General features: G+C 35.8%; 1 protein-coding gene and 1 long non-coding RNA gene across 2 annotated transcripts in view; one reads left to right on the plus strand and one right to left on the minus strand.

Moving 5' to 3' along the window:
* Nucleotides 1–265: 265 nt before the first annotated feature.
* LOC120492882 (uncharacterized) lies at nt 266–4,174 on the minus strand. The gene is made up of 4 exons (XR_016169304.1): nt 3,830–4,174; nt 3,159–3,227; nt 2,683–2,783; nt 266–2,009 (listed from the first exon to the last, which is right to left on the minus strand). It is a non-coding gene; the product is annotated as an uncharacterized LOC120492882 (long non-coding RNA).
* Nucleotides 4,175–5,463: 1,289 nt separating this feature from the next.
* bmpr2b (bone morphogenetic protein receptor type 2b) overlaps nt 5,464–15,894 on the plus strand; it is a 67,483-nt gene continuing 57,052 nt past the window's right edge. The window contains exon 1 of the mRNA XM_039683646.2: nt 5,464–6,394. Within this exon, the coding sequence (XP_039539580.2) occupies nt 6,316–6,394 (79 nt within the window). The 5' untranslated portion in view covers nt 5,464–6,315. The remainder of the gene's footprint in view (nt 6,395–15,894) is intronic.

Raw genomic sequence — 15,894 nt, forward strand, 5'->3', positions numbered from 1 at the left:
CAAAACGTTGGCCCTGCATGGGCAGCCCTCACTTAGCCCCAAGGAAGCCCTCACTAAGCCCACACAGGGCCCGCACCGCACACACAGAGCATCTACAACAATAGATCTAGTTCACAATTAATCTGTTTCACTATAAATACTTTTTGGCTAATATAACTATAAGTCTTTGGGAAAAACAATTATTCTATACATCTGAATGCTGTCACCACATAACTAATTTCTGTATATTCACAAATGTACAGAAGTCAAAGGGATTTCAAATCAATTTATTTATTAATTACAAAACATAAAACATTAAATTCAGGTTATTATATATAATATAATTACACTATTATATATTCACATAAAAAACAGAAACATAGAAAACAGCTGTTTTACATTATGATAAAATTTCACAATATTACTGTTTTTTTTTGTTTGTCAAATAAATGCAAGCTTGATAAGCAGAATAGACTTCTTCCAAAATGTTTCCAAATTGTTTACCTGTATACTGTATTATGATTTTATACAAAATAAATAGTAGTTAATAAGATTGACACTGTATTATATCTAGTAATATTGAAACTAAACAGAGTCCCTATAACAGTGCAATTTGTAGATTTTTAGTCTTCGAGAAAATGTTTTATGAGTTGCAAACCTCTTTTTCTTTGCTTTCTCTCTCTCACAAACACAACACATCAGTTACACAAAACATCAGTTAAATTCTTCATTGCAGGTGCACAAATCCTATTCTAAAAATTACCAAACTCATAGGGTCATATTTTTGTTGATAAACAGTAACATTTTGGCCAATTATGCACATTTCTTGGTGTATAATTTTGTGAATCATCTATACTGTTTGGCTATTCTCATGTGGTCACACTTCACTTTTCATTCACAGTCACATATGCTCAAACCCCGTGTGGCCGTGCCTTAAATGTCAGCATACATTTCTTACAGGGCTGTGCAAAAGTTAATTGCGATTAATCGCATTCAAAATAAAAGTCTGTGTTTACATAATATATTTGTGTGTGCTGTATATAATTATTTTGTATTAGGGCTGTGAAACGATTAATCGCATCCAAAATAAAAGTTTGTGTTCACATAAATTATATACGTTTGTGTAGTGTGTATAATTATATTGTATATATAAATACACACACATGCATGTATATATTTAAGAAATATTTGCATGTTTGTACTGTATATATGTTTATACAAAATTAATATTATACATAAATATAAATCTTTGATATATCAATAACACATTTTTCTTAAATATATACATGCATATGTGTGTATTTATATATACAAAATAATTATACAGACATATATCATGTAAACACAAACTTTTATTTTTGATGCAATTAATCGTTACACAGCCCTATATTGTATAAATACACACACATGCATGTATATATTTAAGAAAATGTGTTATTCATATATAAAATATTTATATTTATATAATATAGATTATGTATTCATATATATATATATATATATATATATATATATATATATATATATATATATATACACAGAATTTAAGTGCAAATAATTCTTAAATATATACATGCATGCATAGGTATTTATATATACAAAATAATTATATACAGCACACACAAATATATTATGTAAACACAGACTTTTATTTTGGATGCGATTAATTGCAATTAATTTTTGCACAGCCCTTTTTGTGATTTGAAAAAAAGAAAATTATTTGTACACATCCAATGAAGAATTTGAAAAGCTGTAACTGCAGTGTTTTTTGTGAAAGAGAAAAAAGTTTGAAACTTAAAAAAAAAAAACGTTCTCTCTGTGACTACTTTACACCTGACTACTTTTAACTGACTACGTTACACCTACAGATTCCACTGTCACAGGTGCTCTGTTTTGCTATAATGAAACCTTTACAGAACATGATAGTAATCCGCCATCCATGTAAAAGCAGAGGTCGGTGTGGTGTACAGGTACATCTGTCCAGCCAACATCTCACGCCTTGATGCCTTCCACTGTGGATCCCAGAAAACCTGCAAAAAAAAAAATACAGTTCAAAATCTATCATACATAATCATACATCTGGTATCACAAATTATTCCAGGTTATTATAACAATTCCAGGTTCAATCAGGTTAAATGCTCAATATTAGAGCTGCACAATACTAAAAACCTTAAATAAAATATTTTGTTTATCTGCTGCTATATATATTGCGATATAAAAACAAATTTTTAAGAGATTATTGAGTGAATCTGCATTGAAAATTATAAAAAATTACAAGTATTGATAAATTCAATAGAAGAAAAATACAATTGAAATAAGCAGTGCATGAAGTTTTTTCGGAAAATCTAACTTATCAGGTACGGAAATTGAATTATCTAATGTAAAATAAGTCTTCACTGAGGTACAGCCTCTCTCTACTCTTACAAAATGACAAACAACCAGCCTGAAAAACACATGACAATGACACAAGATAATGTCTATAATAAATAGTGTGTGTGTAATTTTTTCAGTACCGTCAGCAGAACTGATAACATCTGAGCTTATCGATACTGCAGTCTTCCTTAATTTGGCCCCAGGGCCCGTTTAATGTTTAATACCGGGTTTCGGAACCTATTCCTACATATGGGTGAGTTCATATGGATGAAGGCCTGTTGTGTTTGGCCTCTTGGTTTGTGATGGTGATATAGCTATTGTGAAACTCACCTTCGTCATGTACTGGGTGTGGATGGCATCAAGATCTTGTCCTGAAGAATCACAGGATCAAATGATATCTCATCTGGTAACAAGAGCACAGCCATAACCCCCTGAATTCAGCATTTGAAAGTAAAAAGAATTTCAGTATTTATCAGTCAAACATACATAAAAAAATAGCTTTGAGTTGGACAGTATGGTGTCTCATTGGCCAACATAATTAAAAACACACCCAGAGAAAAAATAAAATAAAAAAATAATATATATATATATATATATATATATATATATATACCCATGACTATTATCCTGAATTATTATAACTATGACTATTATAACATTATATTTGCCACCTATTATTTAGCTTCTCAAGTACAATGTCACTGAAAAAAACTGTAGTTAATGAATTTAAAGTGAGAGACTTCATTCAAAATCATAAATCCTACAGACCCACAACAATTAAACAGTATGTATGAAGTTTTGCTTACTATAGTCGAGGTCATAGCCGTGGAGATTGTCTTGGACCCCAGGGGGTGCAGCAGGACATCTATGATGATCTTCAAGAAAATAACATGCAATGTGTCACAGAGCCAACAATATTAGCTACATTGAATTTACAATAGAACAAAGGGTTTAATACAAGGAAGCAAGCTAGAGCATAGCTAAAGAATATACATAAAAAATCTTAAGGTAATATATTGTGCAATAATGCATATGAAATAATTATCATGATTAAACAATAATTCCCCTTTGTTGTGTTTTTTTCCTGTTCCTTCTGAAATCACTTATTACCAATATTTGTAAATGACGTCATTAAGTACGTTACAATGAATTCTTTCAAGGTTAAATAAATTAACTTAGCTAACTTCCAATCACCCATTGACAAATTACCAGCAAAACAAAACTATCAAAAACTGTTATCAACACAAAAATGTGGTTAAAAACCCACACTTATGTAAAACAAGAGCTCAATTGTAACGTAAACAACTTAACGTTAGCTCTTCTGAAAACGGTTCAGTCAGATGCTAACGGACTTTAACGAAGACACAAAACTATTGCTATAAAGTAAATATTCAACAGAAGTGTATCAATTACACGTAAGACATATATCAGGAAGGTTTGTATGTATTATTTGTGTGATTTTGGTAACTAGACTTACCTGAAAGCAGAGAAAACAACAGTGAGAGACGCTAGTTTGCTGTTTGTCAGTTGATGGGTTTCCTCGTTTCCATGGTTTCCATCTGCTCGCGCGCGCTCCTGTCTTTGAATCAGATTTGAATGCGACTCGCGCACGTACGCCCATATTGAAACCATAGAACACGTCAAAAGGCACGCAGCATTTAAATAAACATCTAGAATTATAACATTTAACAATTTAAAATATCTTTAATTTTATATAATGAATTTAAACTCATTGTGTAGTTCTATGACCCATTCAGTTGACAATTATGCTTTTTAATACCATTTTGCTTTTACTTTTATTGTAAAGCAATTTCATGACATCTGTATTATATAAAGGCCTACAATATAAAGAGCAACGTGTAATATAAATATGTAACATAAAGTGTGGAATGAAACTGCAACAGGCCCGTAATTTCATTACCATCTTTATATAAAGAGTGCTTTCTTATTCTCTTATATATATATATATATATATATATATATATATATATATATCTTAAAAAAATAAAACATTTTTAAACAATTTAAATATATATATATATATATATATATATATTTAAATTGTTTATTTTTTTTAAGAGAATTAAAATTACCAAGTTATTAGTGCTTTCTTATTCTCTTTATATATATATATATATATATATATATATATATATATATATATATATATATATTATTAGTGCTTTCTTATTCTCTTAATATATATATATATATATATATATATATATATATATATATATATATATATATTTTTTTTTTTTTTAAGAGAATTAAAATTACCAAGTTATTATGATTAGAGGACGTACTGACGACATTGTGGGCATGTGGGCAAATGAAAATGTGGGCTACCTAAACTAAACCCGCATGGGCCCAAAGGTGCAAAACCTGCTCATGGGCCCGAATGGGATGGCCCACAGTGGGCCATCATGGGCTTAATGTGGGCAGCCCGCTAGTGTGGGCTGCTCACTGATAGCCCGCAGTGAGCCCAAAGCTGTGGGCCTCGTCTGGGCAACCCGCACTGGGCCTGTTTAGGTTTGGCGTGGGCTGGCCCTAGCCCACTGTGCCCACAAAAAGCCAGCGTCGGCCCCGCAGGGGCATGTTTGCAGGGGTATAGACCCCATGACCTGATTGAGGGCTACAGCATCTCTGCCAAATGCATAAATATAAATGTTTTCACTGTAGTTTTTACAACACGCACACCATCAAATCTGTGTGTTATGTGTGACTACTGCTCTGTCAACGTCTAAAAATCAATTACAGAGCACTTGATTTTAATGACAGAGCTCTCGTGGTCTTTTGAGGCCTTGTTGCTTCACCTCATATGAACCGTTACAGGGTGTCGGTCACCAGGGGGCGCTGTTTGTATGGAAAGATCGTCTGGCCTAACCTTGCACAACTTTGATAGGATCAACCATAGACTGCAATCAGAATACAAGCAGTCCTCCCAGGCTTCAACTTTAAAATAATTACAAGTAACCTTTGCTTATAAAATGCTGTAATAGCGTGGTGTTTTGGCGAAAACTATTGTAACCATGGTAAATTTGTAAGGGTGAAAGGAGAGAAAGAAAGCGAGACAATTTTGAATTGGATTGGAGAGGGAGAGGGAGAGGGGGGGTGGAGGAGTAGGACTGGCTACCCTTCATGTGTCTGCTTTAGGCGGAGCTGAAGTTACCGAGAGCGGCCGCAGGAGCTCAACACGATCCGCGGGGCGATAATCATCCACACCGGGAGAAATGCGTTAATTTACTCGAGCAGATCCTGACCCAGCGATCAGTTTACCGACCATCATCGACTGAGAGTCACTGAGCTGTTTATCGAAGGCCTCTGTCGCTTTGGATCGGACTCAATGTCGCTCCTGTTCAGCCGCTTGAACCAACAACCGATGGGTTTGACGCGTTCTGCCCTAGATTGACTTAATTTCAGATACATTATGCATAATAAAATAAGATAAAGCCGGGAAATGTTGGGCATGTCGCCAGCTCGTGAAGCTAAACATCGACTAAAGCGGACTGACACGAAGAAACCTGACCCATATTGAGATAACGTTACTGCTCGAGCGTCTGGACCAGAACCAAATAGATCGAAACTAAATCTTGTTTATAAACGCTGATAACAACCGAGACGTGATCACAGAAATTTTGAGCCCTCTCTTAAAAGGCTGAAGACATGCGAGGACGTGGATCACAGACATTGCATGAAGTGTAGGCTAAGTTAATCGCTCGAACTCTGAACCAGCATGGAGAATATGTGTTTATTATCTATTTATAAAAGCACACAGAAACCCAAAGGCATCTAAAATCATGCATTGCCTCCAAATCTATATCTGCATGTCTCATTTCGCACGATTCCCTCCGAGCATATGAGCTTGAACTTCGTTGGATAGAGAAGAAGGGGGAAAAGGAAATCTATTGGAACTTTTTTTTGGAGCTGAACCCATCCAGAAGCATCAGGACTATCATCAGGATGAAAGTGCGGATCCTAAACCGAACATTAGTACTGTCACTGGGGCTGTGCTCAATGCTTTTGCTCGGTGCTGTGGCTGGTAAATATGCTTCAGATCTACATTTATACTATTTAACTAATATTATGTGTATCCTTATTACAGAGTACATGTTATACAGTATGTGCATGTTCATTAAAACCACTAAGCGCTGCAGCATGGACACCTAATGTGAAGTGAACTGAATCAGTTTACTGTACAAATGTGAATTGTATGGACTGTCGTGCTTCATGTTGCTTTGCTGGTTCACTATAACTGAGTTGAGGTGCATCTTTTTTCAATATCAATGTCACTAGCTTGAACTTGAAGGGTTCCTTCAGTATGTTAGTCTAGTTAAGCTAAAGTGGATTTACTTTGAACTGGTCAACCTACATAAGCAGGTGCTTTTAGTGCTATAGAAAGATCAGAGCTAGACCAGATAATATTCCTGAATATTGGGGATAGGCAGAAGTTAATTGTTTATATTGAATTTGCAGTTTAGTTGTAGCTTACATTTTTCTTGCTGGTTTTGTGATAAATTAGTTTGTGCAGTCTTTACTTTAGTACTGTGGTGAGCTGCATTTCCTGAAAACATCGTCAGCCTATTGGTCCCGTGATGGTGTCAGATGGCAATATTATAATTCACGTTTCTGAATTATTACCTTACTAATGTACTAACACTGTAAAAAGATTCGCTGCCTTAAAATTCTAAGTACAATCAACTTGAATGTTTAAGTAGTTTCAACTTAAATGACATTAAACTGACTTAAAAATGACTTTATTTTAAAAACTTATTTTAATGAGTTGCAATTTAAAAACATATGTTGTCATAATTTATTGATAGTATAGACTACATTTTTTGTACAGTGTTTGGTATTTACAAAGAATGTTTTTTATTATGGGGCATGTCCTAAAATCTTGGTATTGCCATTGTATTCGTATTTTTTTTAATACTCTTGTTTTGTCAGAAATGTGTTTGCCTTTGAATGCAGCAAATGATTTGACAATGTTTCCTGATGGTGTCTCATGGTGAATCCTTTTTTTTTTTTTTTGTAGTTTGATGTCAGTATAATATTTTAGTCTATACTAAAGTGTTTTGACTATGCGTTGGTCAGTTACACAGACAGCAGAGGTGCTTTTGGGGATATTTGGATGGTTGGTTTCTTGCTCATATGTCTGTTTTAGGACCAGGACTGTTGCAAAAAAATGTTTATGAAAATGTTGGCAATAGTGCAGGATCAAGTTAAAAATAAAGCTGTGTGTATACTGGGGAAAATTATCAGAGAGTGTGTTTTGATGTCTGTTTCTTGCTTTCATATGGATCAGATCGACCATGCTGTGTGTCGGCCATTTGTGCCTGTTTACCCTGTTGTTATGTGCAGTTAGTCATCAGATCAGAAGCATGTGATTATTGTACCATTCATTGTTTTGAGACCCTTGAAAAGTCCCTACAGGAATGTGATGAATGGATATTTTTCCCTAAGCTGTACGCAAGAATTCATTCAAGCCTTTTCTCTAATTAAGCGTTACTTAGACATACAGAGTTTTGTAGGGTAGTTTTTGTTTTATGTGAGCTAACTGCACTGTTGATGGTTGGACATGTATTTTAGGTTCTGCCTTGACCTTGGTGAGATAACGGTCTCCGTCTCCACTTTTTAGTGTAGATTATGGAGAGGATGGAAGGAGAAGTGATTAGGGAAATATGAAAGTGTTAGTTGTGCTCTATTACACAAAGGTGCACCCAGCCATTTGTCCAGATTTATAATGTTTTACTCCTTAAGAAATTAGAACTTTTGACAAATGTTTCAAATGGCGTGAACTCATGGAGGCTGCCATGTTGAGATCACATGACCTGCAGTCATGCAATTTTAAAGAGTTCTGTGAAAAATAAAAAGACCACTTTGTAAATAGATTTATCTTATAATTTATATTTAAATAAAATATTGTTGTCTATTAGAGAATCCTGAAAAAAATATGTACTATGGTTTCCATAAAAATGTTAAGCTACACAATACTGTTATCAACATTGATAGAAATGTTTAAGCAGCAAATCACCATATAATAATGATTTCTGAAGGAGTAATGATGCTGGAAATTCAGTTTTGACATCTCACGAATACATTATTTATTTTAATTTGTAATAATATTTCACAACAGTATTAATGTTTTTAACTGTATTTGATCAAGGAAATGCAGCCTTGATGAGCACTGACTGCAGAAGTGACTTGACTTCTTTCAAAAACACAGTCTTACTGAAAACAGTCTTACTTTTGAACAGTAGAATGTAAAAAAAAGAAAAAACAGAAATAGGCCTACAACAAAAGTCAACCAGGCTGCTCTGATAAGAAAAAGAAAAGCTTGTCAATGTTGATTTGTCGGTATGAAGTCCAAGACCACTGGGACGAATAAGAGGCAGCAAAACATAACCCAGACATGAATGAGTGTAGCTTAAAGTTGAACTGAAAGCATCCTTAGATTCTCTAATATTCAAGAATTTGCATTAAATAAAAATCAAAATCACCATACATTCAGTTTCAGTTCACTTTACCATATAGTTTGTGCATGGTACTTCAATTGTTCCTATCATGGTGGAACGTGTCCAATATGTTGGTATTGTCATAGTACTTTGTTGTTAATGCTCTGTTTGTTTGTGTCTTTGAATGCAGCAAGCGCATCCATCCACAGAAATATCTCCTATTAATTTCCAGTCATGAAAATAACCTAATATTCCTTGAGAAATGGAGGAACTATTCTGTTTTTACAGTTACTGTGAGTCATAACTTAAGCTTTGATTTTCAATATCATCTATGGTTGAACCCATAGGGCGCACTAGAAATGGCACATTCACATTTCAAATAAAGTCAATCTCTTGAACAAAAGCTTTGGCAAATTCATTTCATCTGAGTGTTATCCCCATACAAATTGTCTTTAGTTAAAGTGATCATACTAGGTCACGTAATATTCCACCATTATCTGTCCTGCAAACCCTCAGGTCCCGCAAGGAATGTGATTTCAGCTTTGCGCTTGTGACTACAGAGGTAAGAGACCACACAATGGAGACGACGTGGTAATTAAAAGTGTGGTCTTGTCCAACCATGCTGGTAAACCGGTTCAGGGACTCATCGCAAGCTCATTTTAAAGCCGTTAGGAGCTGCCACAGTGATTTAGATCTGCATGGGTAGTTAGTTTCACTTGAGGGAGTTTAGTACTGCAATGTGCTGCAGTTGGGGCTGGGCCTTTCAGGAACCAGCGACAGGGCGGTTTGTCGAGCATGGAAAAGATTAAGATGAAGGGGAGGCTGTACGGTGTGTGAGAGCCATTACCCCGTCTGTGACCGCTGTGAGAGCATGAAGCTATGGATCTTTTGCCACTCTGCTAAGCCCATTAGCACTCATTACTCACATACACACACGTGTAACATGACCATTATGGCTCTGGCGATAGTTCATACACAGTATTGGCGCTTTTCTGAGATGACGGGCCGTGGTATGAGATTCTAGCTGGGCCATGAAGAAAGAGATTGTGTTCTTGATCAAGGACGTTCTGTGGAGCATCCAGGACTGTGCATCAATTTCTGGATAATGGACTGTGCACCCTGTTAGAAACACAATTAAGCCTGTGTCTTGTCTCATCTCTTGGACACAGTATCTGTACTTGCTGAGTCTGACAAACTAGCAGCTTGTGGCAGAATTTCTCAGGCTTTGCTAAATCATTCTGTGTATATATGTATATATATATATATATGTATATATATATATATATATATATATATATATATATATATATATATTGCATTACATGCTTTTATCCAACGTGACTTTGACCACAATAACTTATAATACAGGAGCAAACAATGATTGCAATCATGATACTGTATATGGAAGTTGGCAGTTGATACCACTACCATTTTTTTATATACAGTACTGTTTTTTATGTTTTAAAACAAAGTCTATGGTGACGGTCACATACAGGCTCCATTTATTATGAATCAAAAATACATTAAAAACAGTTATATTATAAAATATCATTACAAGTTAAAATGACTGTTTTCTATTTGGATGTTTTTTTAAATCAAATTTATTCCTGTGACGGCAAAACTGTATTTTCAGCATTATTATTCCAGGAGTGTGTCACATGATTATTCAGAAATGATTCTGTTATGGTGGTTTGCTAATCATTCAGTACCGTGTAACACGTGTCTTCAACAGGGAGTATCCGGCTGCTAATTAAATGTGACATTATTAAGTTAGCTGTTAACATTCTACAGTTTAAAAGCTTTATCTAAAGTTTTCATGTTATCCTACAGTACATTCAAATAAATTAAGTCAAATTAAAATATTAGTATTTTGCTCCATGCAATACTACACGAATTGGCCAGTCTTAAAGTGCAACACTTAATTTTCTACAAAATATAAAAGAAGTTCCCTGCTCCATCTCTATTTTGAAAGTTTTACCATATTATTATTTAATACCAGAGTACGCTGTAAGTATGTGCTGCTGTTTGTTCTTAAAAGGTGGTAGGCCTACTCTGGTTTTCACATTTCTTTCTTTTTATCACACCAAAGGGGTTAACATAAAATTGCACACAGTCACGTTTATTTATATAGCGCTTTTTAACGTAAAAAAGCGCTATATAAAGCATACAGAGAAGTATTACGTTAAATCCCATTCTGTGATTACCCAAATATATGATTTCAAACGTCTGTTCTTAATATCATTTCCTTTGAGGTTTTCCATCACTTTAATTTTAGCGTTTGACGTGCAAAGATTATTATCTCTGCGGAACAATAAAACGAGTGCAAATTAGCACAGACGTGACGCTCTGTGATGTTTCCTGATATTTTCTTCCGAGACACACCGTGGTCCCACCGCAGCGGTGTGTTTGTTGCCCTGTGTGTATTAGCGTCTGCGTCTGAGCTGTCGTCGGCCTTAAGGAATTTGCCCGTCTGTCTGTGGGGGAGGGCAGGAAGTAGGAGTTGGCTGTCTCAATCTATCAAGCATTTCCACGTTTTTTGATCTGTACTCTGATAGCAGTTCACTATGGGTTACCAAATGCATGTGTGCTTGTGTGTCACTGCTCGGGGCTGTATTGCATGTCATGTCAGCGTGCCGTCTGTGTTTTTTGCTGCGTGTATCACGTATACAGCTGTCTGTTGCGCGACACTTCAAAATAAAGCAGCAAATGCACAGATTTTCTGTTCTTGAAGTTCACTGTTGTTTTTCGTTGCACATTTCCTCTTGTTTGTGTGTTTTGCCCATGATTTTGTCGTGTGTGGTGGGGGTCTGGAGTGTGTAGCCCTGCACTAGCAGGATTTAGACTAAACAATTGTCTCTCGTTGGCTCCAGGGGCAGACGATTGGGGAGGAGACAGAGAGAGAGAGACAGAGAGAGAGAGACAGAGTGAGCGAGCGAGAGACATTCCCTTGCGGTGACGCCAACCCCCCCTCAACACATTCGCATAGTGTCCTCCATCTGCAGCTGAACTGATTGAATCTGAGACCCCTCCTCTTATAGACTCTCCCTCTTTTAAGTTCCAAACGCAGTTCACACACTAATTGAAAAATCATTTCACTTGAGGAATGTAATGTGGCCCCTTTGCTGTTCTCCACGTTGCTTCAGGGGGCAAAACACCGATTTATAGAACTCGTTCTTTTTGTGCGCCTCTAATCACTCATTTCCCACAGGTTTCTGAGAGCCGCTTATTTTGTTTTCACTATTTTCCTCGCTTAACTCCCTTCGTAGACTCCAGTTTATGAGTTTGTTGCGTCGTTTACCGCCCTTCAGAGGTGGACGGTGCACACTGTGGTAGATTAACACTATAATTATTACCGTATCGTATTTGATGCACAAATTTCGAGTGTTTCGGTGTTGAAAAATCTATTGTACACAGGGTAGGATTTATGCATAGGCATTCTGGGCTCGTGCCTATGCTCACAGGTCCAGGGGGGCCCAATTACTATGAGGAGAAATTATATATATATATTTTATAAATTATTGTTATTATTTTACTCTATTGCTAAAATTCTGTAAGAAAATTACTTTATATATTAATACAAAATTAAAATATCTCTGTAACTGTTGGGCAGAAACCTTCAAAATCTTTTTTTTTCTTCCATAAATCATTACTATACGTCACACTTTACTCTTTGCCACCCAATGAAAAGTATTAAAAAGAGCTTGTGATTAAACCTTGTTTCACCATTGGCTCCTCAAACTGTCAGCATAACTCCACCCCGGCCATAATATGAATAAAGTGTTGAATAATGTGAATAAAGTGTTGTTGAATAATGTGAACTTCATCTGCCATGTTGTCATTATCATGTGACCTACCAGCGTCAGTTGTCGCTTCACCACCATTCACAAATCCTCTCCAGTGGCTTCATGGGATAGTAGGAGTAGGACACAATCGCACACTTCAGAATCCCAGCTGAAGTAGTAGGTCTTACAGGTACTTCTTGCTTACTCTTTTATGAGCACTGTGAATTTGGGCGTACTATTGTTTGTTTTAGCAAGGGAAAGGCCTTTTAGTGTCATTCTAAAACCTTCCACTTTCAGGTTGTGGTACACATGCTTTTTTGCAGTGAAAAATCATCACTGATTTTTATAAAGTAAATGTAAGAATTACATTTATATTGTTATTACCACCACATGAATAAGTTATTACCACCACATGACTAAACCACATGAATAAAATACATTTTAAAAATATATTAAAATAGAAAACTGTTATTTCAATGAATATCACTGTTTTACTGTATAAGCGGTTTGGAGGATGGATAGCAAAGGTTTTCGGATGACAATCAACAGTGTTTCCCAAAAAAATAGGTTATATTAGTGAACTTAAATTTCACCAGACAAGCAAAAGATTACACTCTAAAAAATGCTGGGTTGTTTTAACCCAACTTTGGGTCAAATATGGACTAACCCAGCCGTTGGGTTAAATTTTTACATTATATTTTTAACCCAACATTTCGGGTTTGTCCATATTTGACCCAAAATTGGGTTAAAACAACCCAGCATTTTTTAGAGTGTACCTTTGATTCAATTTTAAATTATGATAAATATAAATCATATGATCATAATCATTAAGTATAGTTATTAAATTAAGACGAAAAATGATTAGTACTTTTGTGATTTTAAACACTAATGTTCACTGTGCTGCTGCTCTTCGATTCTAATTGCCTTTAAAAAATGACACGATAGAGTAAAACAATTTTAATTAAATTTACCTCTACTAAACATTTTAGCTGATCTAATGAGTTAAATTTGGCAGTGCTAATCAAAGGAAGTACCAGCACCTATTTTTTCCCCACTTTGAGCACCAACACACACACAGTCTAGCTCGCATTAAAATGCAGCGGCTCTCCTCTGGCTATCTGCCACGTTCAGTCCATCGCTCTGTTCCTCTTCACCCCAGCTGTCTATGAGGACCGTTGAGCCTGCTTTCAGAAACATGAAATAACAGATGCAGCTTTGATTAATTGATTTGTTACGTCAAAGAATGATCTGCAACCTGCACAAAATTGAAATGTACAAAATGGCATAATATTTCTAAGTAGCTGCTTTTATTATATGAAGTTTTGTCTATTTGTTTTGCTCAAATCAAGCAGAGGCTAAAAAAAAATCGTATTTCTCCTTTTGGTTAAATATCACAATTCCTCTGCAGATCTTGTGGTAAAGTTGAAGTCGGCATGAAACGAAAGTTTCGATTCTCTTTTCTTCCTTATTGTGATATATTTCCAAGTGAATACAAGAAATATAGGCCATGACTTGATTTTGACAATGACTTGATCATTGTGATGTCATCTGAGTGACAGGTTGTCCCGCCCTCGCGCCCTCTTTAAGACCTTTTTGAAGCACCAAAGTGATAGTTGGATAGCTGTCAATGGAGGGACAGAAATCTCTCCGATTTCATCAAAAATAACTTAATTTGTGTTACAAAGATCAATCAATGTCTTACGGGTTTGGAACGACATGAGGGTGAGTAATGAAGGTATTTATTTTTGAGTGAACTATCCCTTTAAGCAGACTTTACCTCACCAAGTGAAGTCGAGCCACATTGCATTAGGAAAACTTGGCGAGTCTACGACTCCAGCGGAGGGAGGAGGTCCAGGAGGATCCATTCTCTTGCCAACAGCGCCTACATGTCTGGGTGGTGAGAGGCAAGTGCACACCAGAGCTCTCTGGATGGGAGGTGTATTTGTGGAGGGGTATTTCAAAACCCTGGCGCAGCTCTCTCTGTGGTCAGAGGTTCAATTCCGAAGCTTTTCAAGCTGCCCTCCACCACAGTCACACGGCAAACCTGATCGAGAAAAGCCAGTGGAAAAAGCTAGGAGCGGACAAACCTGCCAGCCGTTAAACACCCCTGATCTTGTTGCCATGTAGTTGTTGGTGCGTGAAAGCTTTGTATTTTAAGGTGACCCGCGTGTTAATGTGGTTTCATTTTGAGGTAAATATTGTATACATTTTTCATCAATTGATAATGACACTGATGTGTACATTTCTGCTAAATTATGAACACACTTAATGCAGTTCTCTCACGTTCCTGTTGGGTTTGTGAGCAAACATGCTCCATCCCTGTGGAAGATGACTGTTGACACAACATCAACATTAGCTCTGCCGTCAGTGGCTTGACCTCAAGCCAAAGCCATCAACGATTTATGAATCCCAGTAATACAAGCTGGATTCAATATAATTTGTGTTGTATTTAAGTTTTAATGAGATACAAGTTGAGCCCTCAGCTTCTAGTCCGGTGACAAAAATAGGTTGGCGCTGTCAGGCCCTTCTCGTGATTAATACTGTTTGGACGCATATGTGCAACTACTTTTGAAACTAGTTTGTAGCCCTGATGGTACGTGTCCTCTTTCCACAAGCTGTCTTCCTCTAGAGTCTAGACCGGTGTTCAAAAACAAAATTGGCAGGTGGGTCAATGACATATTGTCTGTGATTTAATATATATATATATATATATATATATATATATATATATATAGTTAAACATGTCTTTTAGAAATTTACTCTTTGCATTCATGTTGGCTTCCTATGGTTTTGAGAACTACAACTAAGACAAGTTTTAATTTAATGATAAAAATGTCATGTTGTGTATCATATAAAAGCAGTGATAAATTGTTTGTTTCCTTATACCGGAAATACATGTACAGTAGTGAATGCATCTTAATCATTATTTTTTTAAAAATGATAAAATTTTAAATACAGTGGATTATTAATTCAAAATATTATGTTTTTCAGGACATTTGCCCCTCTAGACATTTTATAACCTGAACTAACCTTGCCTTGTCTTTAAAAGTTCAAATGTTCTGATGTTTTAAGATATTTTTTTTTCTTTGTTGGTCACAACTTTGATTTGGCATACAACATTTTTTTATTTTAAAACATTAGTAAGCAGTGTGTCGTTCTTCGTTTTAGTTAAAGACTACATCTGGATGGAATTCAGAATAATGATCTGGGTTGACATTTCCTTCGGTAACTTTAGGCAGTTATCGCTTGTTTCTGCTGCTTCTTCACCTGTGTTTTGATCTGGAGGTTCTCTACTCTCTCAGAAG

The sequence above is a fragment of the Pimephales promelas genome, chromosome 7 (genome assembly GCF_988280905.1).
Source record: "Pimephales promelas chromosome 7, fPimPro1.hap1.1, whole genome shotgun sequence".
Classification (NCBI taxonomy): Eukaryota; Metazoa; Chordata; class Actinopteri; order Cypriniformes; family Leuciscidae; genus Pimephales; species Pimephales promelas.